At 59.5% G+C, this 19,574-nt stretch overlaps 1 protein-coding gene across 3 annotated transcripts; it reads right to left on the reverse strand.

Annotated features, from left to right (window-relative positions):
• Positions 1–814: 814 nt before the first annotated feature.
• Positions 815–19,296, reverse strand: LOC111160347 (HID1 domain containing). 3 transcript variants are annotated; one of them, XM_022523398.1, is made up of 19 exons: positions 19,180–19,296; positions 13,340–13,489; positions 12,710–12,880; positions 12,050–12,163; positions 11,347–11,453; positions 10,961–11,077; positions 8,912–9,134; positions 8,663–8,719; positions 7,722–7,862; positions 7,466–7,532; positions 7,115–7,266; positions 6,930–7,008; positions 5,331–5,495; positions 3,958–4,185; positions 3,513–3,619; positions 2,923–3,003; positions 2,221–2,312; positions 1,885–2,043; positions 815–1,625 (listed from the first exon to the last, which is right to left on the reverse strand). In XM_022523398.1, exons 1-19 carry the CDS (start codon positions 19,243–19,245, stop codon positions 1,562–1,564), a joined length of 2,340 nt encoding a protein of 779 aa, XP_022379106.1. In that variant the 5' UTR covers positions 19,246–19,296; the 3' UTR covers positions 815–1,561. The 3 variants fall into 3 exon arrangements, with proteins under 3 accessions (XP_022379106.1, XP_022379103.1, XP_022379104.1); XM_022523395.1 differs by having other exon boundaries at positions 7,466–7,556; XM_022523396.1 differs by having other exon boundaries at positions 7,466–7,556; positions 12,050–12,166.
• Between the last annotated feature and the right edge of the window lie 278 nt (positions 19,297–19,574).

Below are 19,574 nucleotides of genomic sequence, written 5' to 3' on the forward strand. Positions count from 1 at the left end.
ACTCCAAGTATGGTGGGAAGGGACGGTCCTCCTGGTCAGGGCTGGAACAGTCTATTTCTGAGCCTGGAGGGGTTTAAACCAGTCCTTCCCTTGTCTGACTCATGGTAGGAGGTAAGGAGAGGGGCTGGGGCTCTCACACACCCCCACGTCTCACTAGCAGGTTTCTCTCTGGCACAGAGCCCCAGGTGACTGCGGCTGGCTTACCACAGGGACTGCAGCTTCTGGCTGTCTGGTCCCCATGCCTGCTGTATCCTCTGAGCCATCGGGTAGAGAGGGCAGGGACTGACAGCCTGTGCATCTCCCTGAGTCCAGGGCAAACAGTGGGCTGTGCCCCAGGTGGGGCCCAGGGCGAGGCTCAGGCAGGGCAGCCCAGGCTTTGCATGGGCTCCTCCCCACGAAGCTGGGCACTGGCAAGCACAGGGCTGCAGCCCCAGGGACCCTGAGCACTGTTTCTGTGGCTTCCTGGGGCCAGCAGAGCCCCATGGGGGCCTTTAGAAGGCTGGGAGGCCAGCCTCTCTCCTCTCCTCCATGGGCTCTTTCTCTGGGTGGCGACAGGGGGCCGGGGGGCCCCGTGCTGGGTAAGAGAGAACAATCCTCCATTTTTCCACCCAAGAAAATGACAAATGCTGGTTTCTGGGCTGATGTGGAGGGCCCTCTGGGGTCTGATTCTGGGAAGCAGAAGCCCCAGCTCGCCTGAAAATCAAAGCCAGGGCCAGCCCCTCCCCCGCCCCCAAGCACAGAGAGCCAGGACGTGGAGGGGGTGGTTTATTTTGTGAAGAGGCCGATTGTACAGAGCAAAGATTGTACTGACACAGGTAGGGTGAGGGATACCCAGAGGCCAGAGCTGGAGGATGGAGGGGTGGTACCCTGTTCCCTCTGGCCCCCAGTCACCCAGGCAGTGGGCAGGGGCAGGGAGGATAGAACGGCTCCCTCCCCACCCCTCTACCCCCATTACTGGGTAACAGGGAGTCGGGCTATATCCAATGACCAGGGAGAATACACCCTGCTCCAAACCCCTAAAATGCATGAGGTCCCCAAGACTGGCTTCTGCAGTCTACGAACCCTCCGTTTCCTCAAGCAGCCTGGCCACCCTCCTTCCTCCTCCAGGCCCTGGCAGCAAACTGGGCCTGGACGAGGTCGATTCTGGGTAGGAGGCATGGGAGGGCGCCCCTGCCCCGGTGCCTCAAGGGACAGCCCACAGCTCCCTGCTGGGCGACCCATGAGGGCTCAGTGACCTGGTGGCCTCTGGGGATGATGGGCAGCACAGAGACGGGTCTTGAGCGGGGAGCCAGAGGGAGGTGGGGGCTCTGGCCAGGGCCTGCAGCCCTGGAGATGGGAGGCTCCTGGGAGTCCAGCCCTTGGGGGTAGGGGTAGGGTGATCAGAACCTGTCCCCACCAACCCAGCCACCAGGGGCCTTTAGGGCCTGCCACCCGGGACTCAGCCCATCTGCCAGCCCCAGCTCTGACTGTGGCAACCTAAAGCCTAGAAGAGTGGGTCGGGGAGCATCAGGGGCCCGGGGCCCCCACTCCTCTGGTCCCAGCCCCTGGTGGGCTTCCATCCTCACACCCGCTGGATCTCAAACAGCTTCACATCCGTGTCGTACCAGACAGGCGGGTCCACATTCCTGCGGAGGGAGCGGGCTGTCACGGGGCTGTCGGGAGACCTTGCAGAAAAGACTGAGGAGGACGACCTAGGGGGTTGTCTGGCCCAAACCCCTTCCACCCTGATGTCCCACCCCAGGCAGTGGGTGCCCACCCTCAACTAGACAAGACCACCCTGGTCGATCCTCTTGACACGAACCCCACTATCATGGAGGGATCCAGAGCTGAGGCCCCCACTGAACAGCCCCCCTGAGCAGACCCTCGGGGGAACGCCAGACCCACCTCAGATAGATGACACCCCACATGTAAGTGCGGAACCACATGGCCGTGCCTGAGTTGGCCTGGTACTTGCGGATGAGGATGGGGTGCGGCACAGGGAGCAGCCCCACCAGGGTGCCGTGCTGTAGGAACCTCAGGATCTCTGACTCATCCGTCAGGCCCCTGCCGGCAAGAGGGGGCGGTTGCCCGTGATGTGGGAAAACCCACGCTGAAAGTCGAGGGGAAGCACGGCCCGTGCGCCCAGCCACACCCTGCCCAAGCCAGGGCTTGTCCCGCCCGCAGAGCCCACCTGGGGCTCCTGTCCGCCATCCCCAGCCCCCAGCCCCACCCTGGGCTCACTTGTCGATGCAGATCTTTTCCACCTGGGGAACCAGCACTTGGAGCAGCCTCATGATGGTCTGCAGCGGCAGCTTTGACTTCCAAGAGAGAACCTGAGGGAGCGAGCGGGCTTCCTGGGGCTGGGAAAGCAGCCCCCACGGACAGCGGGAGAGGCCTGACCCCTGACCCAGACCCACAGTCTCCCCACGGCAGGAAGTGTCCCCGCACACCGCAGCAAGGGCCTGGCACAGGGCAGTGCCCACGAACAGTGACTGTTATTCACACTAAGAGCCGTGGCTTCTCACGAGGCATACACTATGTGCCAAAAACTGTCCCCTTGGAGCCTCACAATGGCGGGACCAAACAGGACCTCTGGCCCCCTGGAAGGGCAATCAGTAGTGACCACAGGACACACACAAGGAAGTGGACAAGTGTCTTGGGGAAAGAAGCTGGAAAGGAAAGTTGAGCAAGAAAGCCAGCACCGTGGGCCGCTGAAGCTCATCCCTGCAGAAGTCTGGGACAGTGTAGACTGGGGGTGGGGGGGGGGTGGGAGGAGCAACTGGGCCAGAGAGGCCAAGGTCACCCGGCTGGAGTAACCCAGAGCCTGGCTCCCAGGCCGGGTTTTGAATTTGGACACATTCCCATCTGAGCCTTGATAGAGCTGTTCCTGGGGCCAGAAGCCCCTGTCCGCCCCACCTCAGAGCCACCTGCCTGAGCCCTCACCCATTCCGATGTTGGGTTCCACTGCCCACTGGCTGATGTGCTGGATAGCCGCCGCTGCTCCCGCCACGCCTGGTCGGGCTCCTGGTCCCAGGGAAGGGATGGGAGTGAGGGGTGGAAGGAACGGGTGCAGAGTGGGGACAGAGGCAGGAGGGGCAGCCTTGCTTCCCAGACCCTCCCACAGCCTGGAATCCAGGAGGCAACGAAGCCTCCCTACTGGCTCATGCCGGTGGGGGGCTCACTCCCAGCAGAGGGGACAGCCCAGCCCAGCACCCTTTGCCCTGGGCCCCAGGCCCTGCCCGACCCAGCCCAGCCCGATGACAGGTTTAGGGCCAGGGGCTGACTGGGCTGGTCGGGTAAAGGCCAGCTCCGCGGAGATAAGGCTGATGGATGAGGAGTCTGAAGGCCAAGTAAGCCTGGGACCAGTAAACAAGGGAGAGGTCCATGAAAGCAGCCCCCCGCATGTCCTGGGCACAGGGTTCCTGCCCTCTGCTGCAGGTGACCCCAGAATGCCCTGGCCCAGCCCAACGGCAGAGGCCAGGGAAAAAGGGAAGTCCCAGTGTCACCCCACTGCAGGAGTCCCCATCGCCCACCTCCGTGGCTGGGCTGCCCTCTGCCGAGCTCTGCTGGGACATGGGCTCCAGGGATCTCAAGGTGCCATCCTCTGACACCTGGGACTTCTCCGTCAGCTTGTCAATGCCTGGGAGTGGGGGTGGGTGGGTGTGAAGACACCTGCCACAGGGCCCTTCTGAGAAAGCACCTGCATTGGGCCCCATGAGGCCCCCCTCTTTCTCCCACTCACTTTAGCCATGCCTGATCCCCCCCGACATGCAGTTCTGAGGCCCAACCCCCCCCATACCCAGGAGCAAACTAGCCTTCCTGGGCCTCCCAATATCCCCTCCCCATCCCCTCAGCTTCCCAACCCAGTCCATGCCCTTTGCCAGAGATGGGACGACATCCCAGAGACCCTGCCAGGGTGCCAACCGTGCTGGCGTCCACACACACACACACACGCCCCTGCCACCTGCCAGGCCAGACCTGGGGTGGCCACCAGGCTTGTCTTGAGAGTGCCAGGCTCAGCGGGGGCCGCAGGGCGGGAGCCCTCCATGGAGGCGCCCTCCTGTGAGCCAGTTCGGGACAAGGACTCAGGTGGCCGTCGGCGCCGCTGCAAGGCCTTGTGGATGGCAGGCGGGTCGGCGGGCAGGTTGGCCAGCTGGTGGAAGACGCTGCGCTTTCGGATGATGGCATAGACCAGGTTGGAGTTGCCTGTAAGGAGGGAGCACGCCGCATTCGGGGAGGCCCCCTTGCCTCGTCCTCCATCTGGCAGGTTTCTGGGAAGGGGGAGTATGGAGGATAGGAGGGTGTCTAACTCCAGGCTGGAGAAGGGCTGGCACCTGGCAGTGTGTGCCGCTGTGGCTACACTACACTACCTCATTGGACAAGAGCTTCTGGGCAGAGCTCCCCCCATGCCGCTCCCCAGTACCTTCCAGAACCCCTCTCAACCTGGCACTCTAAGGGGTAACCCTGGGAAAGTGGGGCAGGCCCAGCACATCAGAGTCCACACCAAGCCAGCTGTCCTGTACTTTGACTGTGTCCCTGAGCCAGGTCATCAGGGAGGAAGGACGACATAGCCCGTGCTCCACGGCCCACCCTGAATTCCCTCGACTCTGGGCCTTCGAGGCCCCACCCAGCAATCAGGTCCTGCTTCTCACCACACTGTCCTGCTTCCAGTTCAACATCTCACCCCCGGGCTCTTGCATAGGTTGCCCCCAGCTGCACCCCACAGTGCTTTTTCTACCCCACCATATCTCCATTCACCCCTCACAGATCAGTGAAAACATTATTTTGGAAATAATAGTAACTGCTAAGTCACCAGATACTGTGCTAAACGCTTCTTGTGGCTGATTATTTGTCCTCCCAACACCCTCGGGCATAAGGACTCCAGGACTGTTAGAACTGTCTTCCAGCCGAAGACATTAAAACCTGGAGGCTATGTGCCCACCCACAGTCACAAAAGTGACAAGTGGCAAGGCCCTTATGACACTAGGCCGTGTGACACAGACAACACCCAGCGGGGTCCCACTGCCCTGAGCTTCCCTTTCATCTGATGTAAGGTGACCTCTCTGGGTGACCATCTGTTTAAAGCCTCCCTCCGGGCCTCCATCCCCAGCCGTGAGCTGCACGGGGCAGGGAGCACTCTGCTTTGCTCTCCCCTGTAGCCCCTGCCCCCAGCACTGGCTTGGTATACAGCTGGTGCTCAATAAATGCATGTTGAATGAACAGGGGCTGACAGGGGCAGGGGAAGGCAGAGGGTTCTCCCCTCCTTAGACAGACCGGGAAGGTGTCCTTGCGCACGGCCCATCCCAAGTCCCGCTGCTGAGGCCCCACGGGGGCCCGGGCTGCCGCCTCACCGTCAAACTGGTACTGAATGATGTTGTTGAAGGCCTCCAGGAGGAAGAACACCAGGTGGTGGTTCTGGGCAGCGGAGAAGAGGAACCAGGTGGTGGAGAAGGCCTCCAGCAGGTGCAACAGCTTGTTGGCGGCCACCATGGACAGGCTCTTGAGGTAGGGGGACACTGCGGGGACGAGCCAGCTCACTCCTGGTCCCAGCCATCCCCGCATGCCCTTGGCCTGAGCAGGACGCAGAGCTCCCACTGCCAAGCCCTCCCTGTCCCTTGCCTAGAAAATCCCCCACAAAGCCCAGAAGACCCAGTCCTCGGAGGCTGAAGCCACACGGGCCATACTCTGTAGAGCTCCAGGAGGCCATGTGGACCCCCCACACCCTGTCTCTGCACCATGTGGAGAGCCACACTGTTCCCTGAGCCACTCACACATGGCATCTCACCCACTCCTCCCCATGCTTCTGAAAGGGGGGACCAGAGCAGAGGGAACCAGCCCCATTTCACAGATGAGGAAACTGAGACTCGGGTTTGTAAACTTGCCCAGAGATCCCGGTTATAAAATGCACCAGGCAGGGAGACAAACTCCGGATCTTTAAGTCCTTCTGGAATATCAAACTGGAATTGCAATGCTCCACGCATCATCAGAAACTAATTTTTTTGGCAGAGCCTGGGAGGGGGAGTCCGAGAGATGAGACGTGTGGGGACAGCCTGAAGTCACATACAGATCTGGGCACTTCCTTGTCTCACTCTCGCTCCCTCACCAGGCTGGGACAGGGAGAAAAAAGCATCTTCTTGGGTTTTCTGGTTCACAAATGCGCTCTCAGTGCCAGGTACACTTAACCAGTGCTCAGTTAGAATGCGTGAGACGGGCCCAGCAAGTGAAGCAGGAAGGGAAGGCAGGGTTTTGGCCCCGGAGCTCACAGCGCAGCTAGAGCTCTGTCCCACCAACTCGGGAGTCCAAAGCACTCCCATCCAGAACTGTCCCCTCCACAGACAGCCACGCTGAAGCCATCCTGCCTCAGCTCACGGCCCCCCACCTGGCTGAGCCCAGCAGGCCAGCCAGCCCGAGCCCCTCCCCTCGGAGGCAGCTGTCCCCAGTCCTTGCTGGAGGGTAGGGTGCACCCTGCCGCCCTCAGACCACACCGTCCAAACCTGCGACGTCCAACACAGTAGCTGCGAGCCACTGGAGGCCACTCAACGCTTGAAACATAGCTAGTTCTAACTGAGATGTGCCGCGCACATGAGACACACAACATTTTGAAGACTGGGTGTCAAAAGAATATGAGATATCCCAGTAACTTTTACGGGGGTTATAGGTTGATATGATGGTATTTTGGATGGTGTGAAATACATAAAATATATTATAAAATGATGGTCACTCCTTCCTCCCTTCCTCCCTCCCTTTCCTCCTCCCTCCCTTTCTTCCCTCCTCTCTCCCTTCCTTCCTTCCAATATGGCTACTAGAAAATCGACCAGTGCAACGTGGCTGCCATCACTCCGCTATGGGTCTGGCTACCGGACTGGGCTGCTTGAACCGCGGCAGGCAGGCCTGTGGCCTGGCGCCACCTGGTGGTGATCGTGGGGAAGGCGGGCTCCCAGCGCCCCTACCGTTGACCACGATGGTGAGCAGGCAGTCGAACAGGGGCTGCAGCCGCTGGTGACCGCTGGTGATGATCTTGTGGAACACCTGCGCCAGGAGGCAAAGGGGTGGCCGTGGAGTCCCCTCTACCTCCAGACTCAGCCAAAAGGATGCCCCCCATGCCCCCAGGTCCTGGCGGAGGGAGCGCCCTCACCACAATGAGCAGGTCCGCGTGGGTACCGGTGAAGACCGGGATGTCCATGGGCACGCGCACCGAGTAGGGCTTGTTCAGCCGCACTCCGAAGTTCCGCTCCCCGCTCAGAAGCAACAGGATGAAGACTCCGATGTGCATCAGGCCTACCCGGGCTGCAGCATGGGGTACAGAAGTCAACACACGGGGGGGGGGGGGGGGGCTCTGTAGGAAGGACTGCGGGGCAGGGACCCAACTCAACAGCGCTGGAAGAAGCCCCGCCCCGAGCCTCAGCTCCTGGGAGACAGCGCAGACTGGCCAGACCCGCCCCTCTATAGGGAAGCTCCCGGGATCTTACGCCCACCCCAGCCTTACAATGATCCGCTCGGGCATCATTGAGGAAGTAGAGGATGGGGACCAGGATGTCCAGCACATCACTGCTCTTGAGCACAAAGAAGAGGAATTTCTGGAGGGAGGGAGTGAACGGGTGGCAGGGTCAGAGGGGAGACCCCTCTGCCCCACCGTCTCCCCATCCCGGGAGCCTTCCCAGAGGCTGTCCCCCTCCGGGGCTAGCCAGAGTAGCCGCTCCCCACCGCAGGGCACACCACGGCCCACCAGGCTGGCAGCCCACCTTATTGAAGTCGCAGAGCTTCCAAAAGAGGACTAGCAGCTCCTGGTGGAACTGGATCTTCTTGGTGGAGTTGGGCAGGTAGGTCTGGAGCAGGGGGTTGGAGAGCAGCCGGGCTATGCCCTTGAGGATGAACTGGAAGTCCTGAGTGGGGGACAGCAGGGATCTGTCTGGTCCGGCTCCCTCACAAACGCCTCCTCACTCCCCCCCAAGCCTGGTCCCACCTCTAGAGCCTGAAAGGCCCAGCTTCTGTCATCAGTAGCTGTCCTGAGAAGCCCCCTCAGGAAGCTGAGTCCAGGGCAGGTCTGGAGGGAACCCCCACCCCTTCCCCAGACCACAGGCTCCCCCATGTTTTAGCAAGGCTGCTCCTAGGGACGCCCCCACACCCACACCCCGAACCGGCCCCTGCCCACCTGGACTGCGTGTGGACAGATGCCATCCCCCCACCCTCCCCATCACCCTGTCACACCAGAGGCACACTCTATGACTCTCAAAGAGCTTTTCACTTACTAAGCACCTCCTACAACAAGAAGAGGAAGCAGTTGCTGTCCCCATGTTACAGCAGCAGAAGCCAGGGTTCTGGGAGCCCAAGAACCTCCCCCAAGGTCACAAGACACAATCTCAGCTCTGCCTGGCCTCTAAGTACACTATCCTTCCCCCCACCAAAACCTGACATCAGAGCCGCCTCCTCCTGGAAGCCTGCCCAGTTGTCCCCACCCAGTTGAGGCCATTAGCCCTTTTCTGCATCTCAAAACCCTCAAAATTCTGCCATCACCATTTCACTTGGGGCGGTCAAGTCCATGGGGACCATGGTTCCTTCCCATAGGGGCCAGGACTCCCCCAACCCCATCTCATCTCCACCCCCTCACTCCCCTGCAAGGCCATAACCATTGTAGCAGGTGGGCATTGAGAACCCACTGGGGCAAAAGCAGGGTTCCACTCACCTCCTCCCGATGGATGCGGGACAGGTAGTTTACAAACAGGTTTTCGGGTCCTGGAGGCTGCCGAGGGTGGAGCCTGGGATAAGCAGGTGGCTTCACCCCTTGCCCCTACCTTGGTCTAGGTGGTGGCAGCAGTGCCCCCTCGGACATCCCCAGGCTGGTGCCCACTGGGTATCCCTTGCCCAGCTCTGCTAAGGAGAGTGCCCAGAGCCTGGTGGGGCCAGCTGCCCTCCCCGACGCTCCCATCCTTACATCCGTGTCATCCATGGCAGTGCCTGTCGTGGTGCCGTCCACGGTAGGGCTGGTGCTGGTGGCACTGTCGTGGTCCAAGGTGACAATGAGCACCTGGGCCGCCTCCTCCACCAGGGGTTCCCGGTAGTCGGAGAAGAGCAGGTGGTTGTAGGGGATCCCGTAGCCCACAGGGTCATAGGCACACACGGTGTTGAGGAGGGAGGTAAACAGGGGGAGGGCGTGTCTGCAGTAGAAGAGGAACAAGGCTATGGAGACCACCCCCCAGGGGCCACCCCCTCCCTCGACAAGGGTTCAGTGCTAGCCCCAGGCTGGGGGCCAGAGAGCAGAACCAGGCTCATCCCTCCCTGAGGAAAAGAGACCTCTCCTTGTCCTGGCCTCCCTCCGGGACCCAGGCCAGGCTAGGCCAGGGGCAGAGGAATTTATACCAAGAGCGGGGCAGCCAGTTATGGGGGAAATCATGTGCATGCCCCTTAGATTTTCCCCCAAGGGCTAAAGCCTATTAAAAACAAATTACAAGAGGCGCCTGGGTGGCTCAGTGGGTTAAAGCCTCTGCCTTCGGCTCAGGTCATGATCCCAGGGTCCTGGGATCGAGCCCCACATCAGGCTCTCTGCTCTGCAGGGAGCCTGCTTCCTCCTCTCTCTCTGCCTGCCTCTCTGCCTACTTGTGATCTCTGTCTGTCAAATAAATAAATAAAATTAAAAAAAAATTATAAGACTATGTTTAGAGCAGTTTTATGTTCACAGCAAATATCATGAGGAAGGAACAGAGACTGCCCCATGCCCCCCACCCCCTCCCATGCACAGTCTCCTTCACTACTGACATCCCACAGTAGAGTGGCTCATGTTATAATCAACGGACCTACACGGACCCATAATTTACATTAGGGTCCACTGTGGTCTCTGAGGGGCAGGGGTACCCTCCCCCGGGGCTTCAAAGCAGGGGGCTAGAGTCCCCCAGGGAGGGGGGCTTCCCCTCGGGGAGCGGAGCACGCGCTGGATCACCCAGTTCCCAGGCCAGAGACTGACATCATTCTGAGATCTGTAAGATGTCAGGGTTCAAGCTCCTTATCTTACAGGCAAGGAAACTGAGACCTGAAGAGGTTAAGTGAGTGGCAAAGCGTGGCCATTTGCCTGATAACGCTGGTGAGAGGAAAAAAAAAAAACCAAAACCCTGGCCAGCTTTGGATTGTGGCTGGAGGAGGGAGTCTCCTCACTTCCCTTCTCTTCTTTGGCGTGGGGAGGCGGGAGTTGGGCAGAAGGCCAGCGAAACCTGAAGGACATGGCATGCTATGCAGGAAGGAAGAAGCTGAGCCATGACCGTGGAAGTGTGCACTAATTCCCGTGCCTGCCGCAGGGCCTTGGGCACAGCTGCTGTTGTGGGGCTGGAGCACCTGTAGGTGCTTTACACACTCAGTCCCACCCTGTGACACCCCCTAGAGCCCAGGAGCACCCCCATATGGGCCAGGCTTCCCCACCCTCCAGGGTGTTCCTTACGCCCTCTCCCCACCCACTCTCTACGCAGCCCTGCCCCAGACAAGCCTCAGGGAGCCCCTGAGAGCTTGCAAGGAGGCTGGTCTGAACCGAGAAGGGTTGTGATTGTAAAACTATACTACGGATTTTGAAAACTTCGCATGAAAAGGGAATGTAAAACCTCTCTGTAATTTTGCATCTCGAGTACATGTTAAATACTAGTATTTGCTGTATATTGGGTTAAGTGAAATGTTAAAATGAATTTCACCTGTTTCTTTTTTACTTTTCTCATGTCACCACTAGAAATGTTCAACTTCTGTTGACATCAGCATATGTGGTTTCCATTATATTTCTGCTGGACAGCACAGCTCTGGATGGAGGACCCAGGTACTGGCCGGTCACCTAGGGCTTCCTCCAGGGGGACACTGGACCCGCGGGCATAACGAGGGCTGTTAAGTTACAAGCCATCACCACCAGGGGGCACCACCCCCCCCTCAACTAAGACTCCAGGATGGTGAGCGACTTCTGAGGCTGCCTGAAGGAGGAGAAGAATGGAAAGAAAGGCCAGGGGCCCCTCACCTGTTCTCCGTGGAACAAAAGAACTGCACCCACGGGTTGGTGCTGCCACTATCCGGAGCTGGGGGCAGGTACATGGCCTCAGAGAAGCATGTCAGCAGCAGTTTCAACAGCTCCATCCTTGGGGGGTAGGGTATGGCAGGGGGTTCAGTACCTGAAGATCTCCATTCTTCTCTAGGAGGGCGCGCCCACCCTGCCTAGCTCCAGCACAAGTCCATGAAACAAAATGACCCCATTTTCTCCCTGTCAGGCTGCTGCAGGGTCACGACTGGATAGGGTCTCCTCGAAGGACCCCATGCATGGTTCCCTCTCTGAGCCAGGGAGTCGGGGGGGGGGGGCAGGCCTGGAGTCCAGCTACACTGTGGGCTCTGGGTCCAAGCAAAACTCACCGGTTCAGGTCATGGATGTAGTTGGGCTGGGGGGAGTGAGCAAAGCCCACACCAGCCTCCCAGATGTATTCACAGCTGTCCAGGGAGTGGACGTCCTCCGCTGAGTCCTGGGGACACAGTTCGGGGGCGATCAGGATGGGGGTGGCCAACCCAAGTCCCCCCACCGTCGTCCCTGGGGGCAGAGACCCTCATATTCCCCTAAAGACAGCCCCTCAAAATGTCCCTGGTGATAATGCATGAGGGAAGAAATGAATGTTCTCAACCTCTTGAAAGCTAATTTTTCTTCTCTGGTTCTTTTATTTGCTCAGTCCAGCTTGGGGCAGGGAGAGATAGAGAGGGAGGGGAATGGAATTGGGTGCACCTGGTGGTATGTGGGGGTGGGAGGGCAGAGAACACTGAAGGTCAAGTCCATGGGCCCATAGGAAGTGAGCAGGCCAGACCTCCTGGGTCTAAGCCCCACCCCCACCCCCCACTGCCCAGGCGAGGACAATGGGTGCTTGTGCTCAGGCTCCCGGATAGAGGGGGCAGGGCCAGGCACCAGCTGGCTCCTCTCCAGCTGTGCCATTCACCGGCCCCTTCCCAGACCTGCCCAGCTCTTCGGGGGCAGCCCCTGCCCCCATGGGGTCCTGCCCAAGGGAACTTCAACCCCTAACCCAGGACCAAGGCCCTCCCAGCCTAAAGGTGGGAGATCAAGGGCTCTCACCACAGTGCTCCTTCGGTGGCTCTGGACAGTGAAATCTGGACAGAAGAGGAGGTCGGCAATGGCCAGGAGCAGGGACTCAGCGAGGGGCCGGGCGTTCTCATCATCATCGTCTCCCTGCTCAGGATATAGCACAGGCCGCCTCAGTGGTCACTGGCCAAGGAGAAGTGGCCCCAGGACTTGGGAGTTGGAAGGGGCTTGGATCTGGGCCCAGGCAGGCCCTCATGGGCAGAGGGATGAAGGAAGACACAGAAGGAAAAGGAAGTAGATTCCCAACCACCCCAAACCTCCTAAGGCAGAAGAGGGCTGGGGCCCAGGAAGAAACCTCCCCACGGGCTGGAAGGAACCAGGCCAGGTCCCGAAAACTCTAGAGCCTCGGGCCTGCTGGGAATCCCTGGGGTCCTACCCTCACCCAGTTGCCTGGAGATAAACCGAGGGAGGGGAAGGGTGGGGAGGGAGAGTGCCCAGCTGCCCTGCTCCCGTGTCTGCCCAGCTGAAGGGGCAGACACCCATGTGGGAGACGCCTTGGCCGCAACCCCCATTCCCCTTCCCCTGTACTTCCCAAATCGCACAAGAGATTTGGAGGAATGTGACGGGCCCCGAACGGGTTCCCTCCGTCTCGCCACATCCTTCCCACCCAGCCCCACAGCCAGGCCCACAGACCCCTGCTCGTCCTGCCCCGGGCACTGTGGACCAGAAGAAGCCCCTCCAGTCAGGGTCCTCGAAGATGTAGGGCAGCACTCGGGTGAGAAGCCGGCTACAGTTCAGGACAATCTGCTTCTCCTTCTCCGAATGGCAGCCGCTCTCGGCTCCCTGCACCAGCTTCTCTACGGCCTGTGGGGACAGGGCGGGGAGCGGCGACATCGCGCTTGTTGCCGGGACGGGCGCCCCAGGCTTCAGAGGGGGAGAGGCAGACAGGGTCAGCCAGCCCAGGGGGATGGGAAGTGGGGCAGAGAGCAGCCTAGGGCATCCCCCCGCCCCCGAGAGCCCAGCCCACCTGTCAGAGTCTGTTTCCTTGTCTCTGGTGACATGAACTGCGGCCCACCGCACAGGGTGAGCTGAAGGAGCTGATGTGCGGAAGCCCTCGCAGAGGGTGGCTGCCAGGATCTCCCCCAGCCTAGAGCCCAGCCAGTGGGGACAAGTGGGTACAGCCAGGGGACTGCCCAGACCTGGACAGGTGGGCTGTCACGGCAGCCTGCTCTCTGGGTCCGCAGGGCTGAGCTGGCTTCAGGGGGAGGGTGGGAAACGGCTCCACAGGGAGCAGCCGCCGGGGGCCAAGTGCCTTACGCTCACCTTGTAGCACAGAGTGGCCAGATTGGAGGGTGACTCCTCCCGCACGGCCCGGATCTCTGCCGCAGGCACCAGGGCGAAGACGTCCTGCACTGAGGTGGCCGTGTCTGCCCAGAACTGGTCCCAAAAGGCATCATCGGTGGCTTCCACAGGCTGGGGGAGGGGAGCCGTGTGTCCAGAGTTGTTATATAATCCCTCTCCAACAGGCCCACAGTTTGCCCAGTCTGTAGATAAAGGAGCCCTAAAAGGGAAGGCACAGCCCCCCTATTCCATCCCTGCTGGCGCACAGGGGCCCTCCTATAGTGGGGGGGACAGTCTTCAACCTTTGTGAGCCTCTGCTGGTAGAGGCAGGCAGGAGACACTTGGCACAGATGTCAAAGGTCGGCCAACCACTGAGTTCAGCAGCCAAAGCCTAACTCAGTCCCCAAGGGACAGGGTAAGTCAGCATCCTCCTCTGGCCAGGCCTCCCCACCCGGGGACCCCCCCCCAGGCCATGCTGCTAGGTCAAGTGCCTGGGGGCCAGACCCAGGTTTTGCCCCTCCCCAAAGGAAGAAGACGAGGGTATGTGTGCTCATTTCACCTAAGCCCACCCTCACCGTCCCCCCTCGCCCCAGCTTCCACCCTCTCCCTGCACACCCAACAGGTACCCGAGCTAAAGGAGCCAACCCCCGAGGCTCTCTGACTGCGCCTGCTCCCCGCAGAGCCCACTGCCAGTGCTGCTGTTCAGGCCACTCTTGCCAAGGCCCGACCTCCAAATTTACGTCCTCAAACCTGCATCCACACCGCCTCTAGCCCGTGTTCGAGGCACAGCGCCAAAGGCACTGTTCCCTTTACAAAGACCTTCGGGACTCCCCTGCTGCCTGCAGGATTGGGCCCGACTGGCAGCCAAGATCTTATCTAACATGTTTACATGCACGCACACATGTGCGCACATGTATGCACACATACACACTGCTCGTGGGAACACGCACACCTATGTTTGCTATCCCTGCAACACAACGCTGTCGTCACTTCTCTTCGCCTTTGCTTGGACTGTCCCCTCTTCCCCGCAGGCCCATCCTTCTAATGCATTCCCAAGTCCCACCGGTCTTATGGAGACCATATGCCGTATGCACACTTGTGCCTTTTGAATCATACGGACAGTCGCATAGGGAGCCAGTTTGAATCATAAGCTCCACTTCAAGACATCCTTCCTAAGGAAATGACCAGAGATGTGCACATAGAAGGAGGTTCGCTGATATGTTGTTGTCGATAATAGCAAGAAGCTAGAAGGAACCCAAATAACCAGAAAGCAGGGAACACTCAAAAAATTAGGGCCCGGAGCGCCTGAGTGGCTCAGTGGGTTAAAGCCTCTGCCTTTGGCTCAGGTCATGATCCCAGGGCCCTGGGATCGAGCCCCACATCGGGCTCTCTGCTTGGCAGGGAGCCTGCTTCCCGCTCCCTCTCTGCCTGCCTCTCTGCCTACTTGTGATCTCTGTCTGTCAAATAAATAAATAAAATCTTTAAAAAAAAAAAAAAGTTAGGGCCCTTTCATAGACTAGAATATTATGCAAACACCAGCGCCATGTTGCCAAAGACTATTGATGAATGAAGAACGATCACAGTACAACCCTGGGTGAAAAAGATAAGCTATAACACGAACTACACGATGGTCACGATCTTTGCTAAATTATATAGTCATAAAAGCCTGAACGAAAATGACAGAATGCTCACAGAGATTATCTCTCTGGGTGGGTTTTATTTTTTTACTTGTATTTTTCTGCAAACACATATATTACTATTTTTTTTAAGATTTTATTTATTTATTTGACAGACGGAGATCACAAGTAGGCAGAGAGGCAGGCAGAGAGAGAGGAGGAAGCAGGCTCCCCGCCGAGCAGAGAGCCCGATGCGGGGCTCGATCCCAGGACCCTGGGATCGCGACCTGAGCCGAAGGCAGAGGCTTTAACCCGCTGAGCCACCCAGCGCCCCTATTAACTATTTTTTCCTTTTGAATGTTCACCTGCTAAGAGGCCAGGGTGTCCAGGGCGCTCTTCCAAACAGCAGCCCTGCAGGAGACCCCTGGTCTCCATCAACCTGGCCTTCTCCCTTCTCTGGAAAGATCATACAGGCACTGCTTCCCACAAATCCACACACAGGATACTCTGACTATCATAAAAACATATACATATATATAGTGTTTAAGAATAACTCTGCTCTGGGGCACCTGGGTGGCTCAGTCGGCTAAGTGTCTGCCTTCGGCTCAGGTCATGATCCCAGAATCCTGGGCTCCTTGCTCGGTGGGGAGCCTGCTTCTCCCTCTCCCTCTGCTTGCTGCTCCCCTGCTTGTGCTCTCTCTATCAAATAAATAAATAAAATCTTAACAAATAATAATAATAATAAATGTTCTCTGAAGCCCCTTCTTCCCAGAATTCTCCCAGATCTCTGGACTGACAGGCTTGTTCCCACCGTGGAACCCTGCTCCCCAACCTCAGTCACTCATCCAAGGCCCTGACTCCAGGGGTCTCAACGCACTTGCCTTGAGGCCCCAGTACCCCACCGGCCCTTCTTCTCTGACCCTGCAGCTGGGGCCGATGGCAGATGCACAGCCAATATTTGTTCAGGGAAAGGCTGTCATTAGTCCCAGAGATCCCTTCAACCCAGTCACTGGGCAGACCTGAGCACCAGTGGGGCTGTCCAAACTCACGACTGGCTTTGAAAGCCTCACCAAGGTCCAGGTATAACCTCGCCCACTCTCCAAGCAATGCCCCCACTTCAAGCTACAGGATAGCAAGTGGCCATGGCCCGCAGGACAGACCTAGTACCACGGCCTGCTGGGTCCCAGAACTGGTAGAGCAAGTTAGCTGGGGAGAAGAACAAAGGCCAAAGGAGGGGCCTAGGGCTAGGGTTTGCTGACCTCAGCCAAGGCAGCCCTCTAACAGTCCCTGGGGTCAAGGGGTACCATCCCCCAGTGTGGGTGGCCAGGACTGGGGTGGAGAAGGACATCCTAGAAAACCTGGGGTCATCTCTGGGAAACTCCCCATCTCTGACAATTTCCCCCCCTTCCTGGTAGCCCCTACCTGCTTAAAGGGGCAGAAACTCATCTGAGCACCAGTGGACTTGACCTCTGGCCTAGTTCATCAGGCAAGTGTCACCTAGGGACCGAATTCCAAACAAGGAGAGAGACTTAAAAGGAGACTTAGGAGGCCCCAGGCTAGCCCAGCTGAGAAGCCAGAGGACAGTCTCAGCGCTCCAGCTCTCACTATGGCCCAGAGGCTTCAGCCTGGTGCCCGTCACCTGGCTATCCCAGGCTGGCCTGATGCTGCAGGTGTTAGCCAGGGTCACTGGAGCCCCTTGGGCTTCTGAGGGGAGAAACGTGGCTCAGCTCCTGTCCCAGGTACCCAAGCTGGACCCCATACAACCCAAAGAAGCTTTTAAAATCCAAGCCAGTTTGTTTGAAAAGAGTATTTCTGCTGCAGATGCGATGGCCCATGCTGCCAGGGCACAGGGACTGAGCTACTCAGGTGGGAAAACAGATATTCTTACCCAAGCTTTACCAGCACCTGCTCGGGCCAGACCCCCCCCCCACACACACACACCAGCTTGGGAGTCCAGCTGTATCTTTTGAACTTTCTGGGGGGTGAGGGGGAGCAAAGGACCATAGTGCTCTTGCCTGCTGAGGGTGAACTGTTCAGGAGGGCCGTGTCACCACAGCATTCCCCCCCCCCACACACATGTGCACACATGTAACACAGACCCACCAGGCCTCACCCCACCTACAGCAGAGAGTCTCCAAAAAAGGCAGGATCTAAGAGAGGGTCCCACCCACCCCAGGGAAGGTCCGGGAAGCAGCCCAAACAGCTCAGCCTCAGGACCAGGGTCAGGCCTAGCCCAGGGCAGGAAGAAAACAGGATGCAGCGCAGGAAGGCAGGGCAGGCCCAGCAGCAGTGGCTCATGCCCAGGCCACAGGAAAAGGTTCTGGGTCCGCTTGTCTGCTGCCCAGAACAAACATCTGTATTCATGGCATAGCCCCTAAGGGTCTGAGACTGGAGGACACCCTGTGGACAGCTGGCCTGAATCCCCTTGGAGACACTGAGTGGCAAGGTTTGGAAAGACCATCTGGGATCTGTTCTTCCTCTGCGGTCCAAGCCAGGTCACTACACAGGACAGAGGCTTGAGGGTTCCCTGCAGCCAGCCTGGTTCTCTTCCCACCTGCAGGGCTCCTAAGGTCTCTGGAGGGCGATCCAGCCTGGTATCTGGTTCCTGTCCTCAGCTGGGAAACAGGACAGCACCATCTCAGTCACCTCCATAACAGGCCTTCAGCCAGGAAAGCCAGAGGCACACTGCATTTTGGGGAGAAGGCCAGTGCAGGTAGGAATCTAGTCCACCCAGATCCTTTGGGACCCGGCTGAGCTAGTCCTGCTGGGCTGGCCAAAAGGACCCTGCCCGCAGAGCCAACAACCCATAGTTCATGCCTCCAATGTGTTTCCTTCCCCAGGTAGGTAAACATGGGAGCCTCCCTCCTGCCTCTCCCTGTGGCCTCACATTGAGGCCCTGGCCCACCTGCCACCCACAGACCTAGAAGCCCCATCCCAAAAGAGCCAAGTGCTAGAACTAACCAGGAACCATGAAGAAAGTGGCGAGAAGCAAAGTCTGGTTTCTGTCAAACACCTCTTACTGGGGATTGGACTCTCCAGAGGCTTGGGCATTTGCCAGGCCCCTGACCTTTCTCTCGTGGGAACAAGAGAGAGTAGGACCAGAGATCTGGCCTCTGGAGCTGCGATCAGCTGGCTGTGAGAAGATGGACCCCTCCATCCCACTCTAACTGCCCTGGGGGTAAGGGTAAGAGGAAAGTCCCAGAGGGCAGCAGGTCCTGACTCCCTTGAAAGTGGGGGACCTGGAGAGTCAGGGCTGGGCGACTCTGTGGCCAGAGCAGTGTAGTTCAAGGGGTAAGGACAGAAGGGGTAGGCAGGGAAGGAGATGGGTCCTGTGTGTTGGGGGCAAAGAGGTGGCCTCTGTGCCACTCGTGAACTCGGGGGAGTGTACTGGCTGAAAGACACCCCAGACCCCACACCAGCCAGTCAAAGACAACCTGGAGGGTTCTCAGCCCTGACCCAGAGAACAGAGGGTACCTGAAAACAGAGCCATCCCCACTGCTGGGCCTCAGAGGAGGAGCCCTCTGGAGGGTGGTCCCCAGCTGGGAAACTGACTCCACGGGCCTGGGAACAGTTCCCTTTGCTAGGCTGCAGCGCCGCTCGCCACTCTTTGCATGTTCTCAGGAAGACCTCGGCCTTCCCTGGCTGTGGCCATTGACCTGGGCCCAGCGAGGCCGCTGCCACCGCGCACCAGCTGTTTCCCCGACCCGGTAGGCGCCGGCCCGGCTTTGTTTGCATTGAATCAGCCGGGTCTGTGCGTCCAGGAATCGCGGGCACCGAGGGCCAGGGAGGGGAGCAGGGAGCAGGGAGCGGGGTGGGTGGGTGGGGGCGCGAGTGGGGGTGAGGCTGAAGATGCGGAGCTGGAGAGGCGGGAGCGGGGGAGGGGTGGGGGGAGGCGGCGGGACAGGTGGCGGACAGCGGCGATGCAGGCTCAGGGAGTAGGCACACGTCAGCCTAAGGTGGCAGCAGCGGCTGCGGGCAGAGAGATATTCCCGGGAGAGGAGGCTGAGGGTGAGGGGCTAGGGTTAGGGGATGAAGCCCTAGGGTACAGGCCAACGGGTCCCGCTCCGGCCCTAGCTTCAGCGTCACCCTGCAGGCCAGTTGGTCCCCCATCTCTTCACCAGCCAAGTTCGCACAGCCCCCCACCCCCCGGCCCTACCCAGCCCCCAACCCCGCAGGTGGATGGGGAGGCCAGGGCCCCGGTCGCACCTGCGTCTTGGTGGTGAGCTGGATCACCGCCTTTCGGAAATTCAGCTTAGAGTCGGCCGACCCCATAGCGCTGGAGCCCGCTCCGGCCCGGCCCCGGCCCCGGCTCCGGTTCCAGCTCCAGCTCCACGGCCCCCGCTGCTCTCGCAGAAGAGGAGCGGCGCACCCCGCCTGCCGGCTCGGCGTCGGCCCCGCCCCCGCGGGGCTCCGCCCTCACGTGGCTCCGCCCCCGCACCTGCCGCGCCCCGCACCGCCCACTCCAGGCGCAGGGAGTCTGCTCCCGGGACCCACTAGGGCTGCCCACCCGGCGTCCTTCTCAGCTGCGCCGGGTGCCTCCGCGCCCTCCCCTCGGAGCGTAGTCCGGGTTACATCTCTCCCATTTCCACTCAGGGGCCCGC

This window comes from Enhydra lutris, unplaced genomic scaffold (genome assembly GCF_002288905.1).
Source record: "Enhydra lutris kenyoni isolate GAN:26980312 unplaced genomic scaffold, ASM228890v2 scaffoldscaffold75, whole genome shotgun sequence".
Classification (NCBI taxonomy): domain Eukaryota; kingdom Metazoa; phylum Chordata; class Mammalia; order Carnivora; family Mustelidae; genus Enhydra; species Enhydra lutris.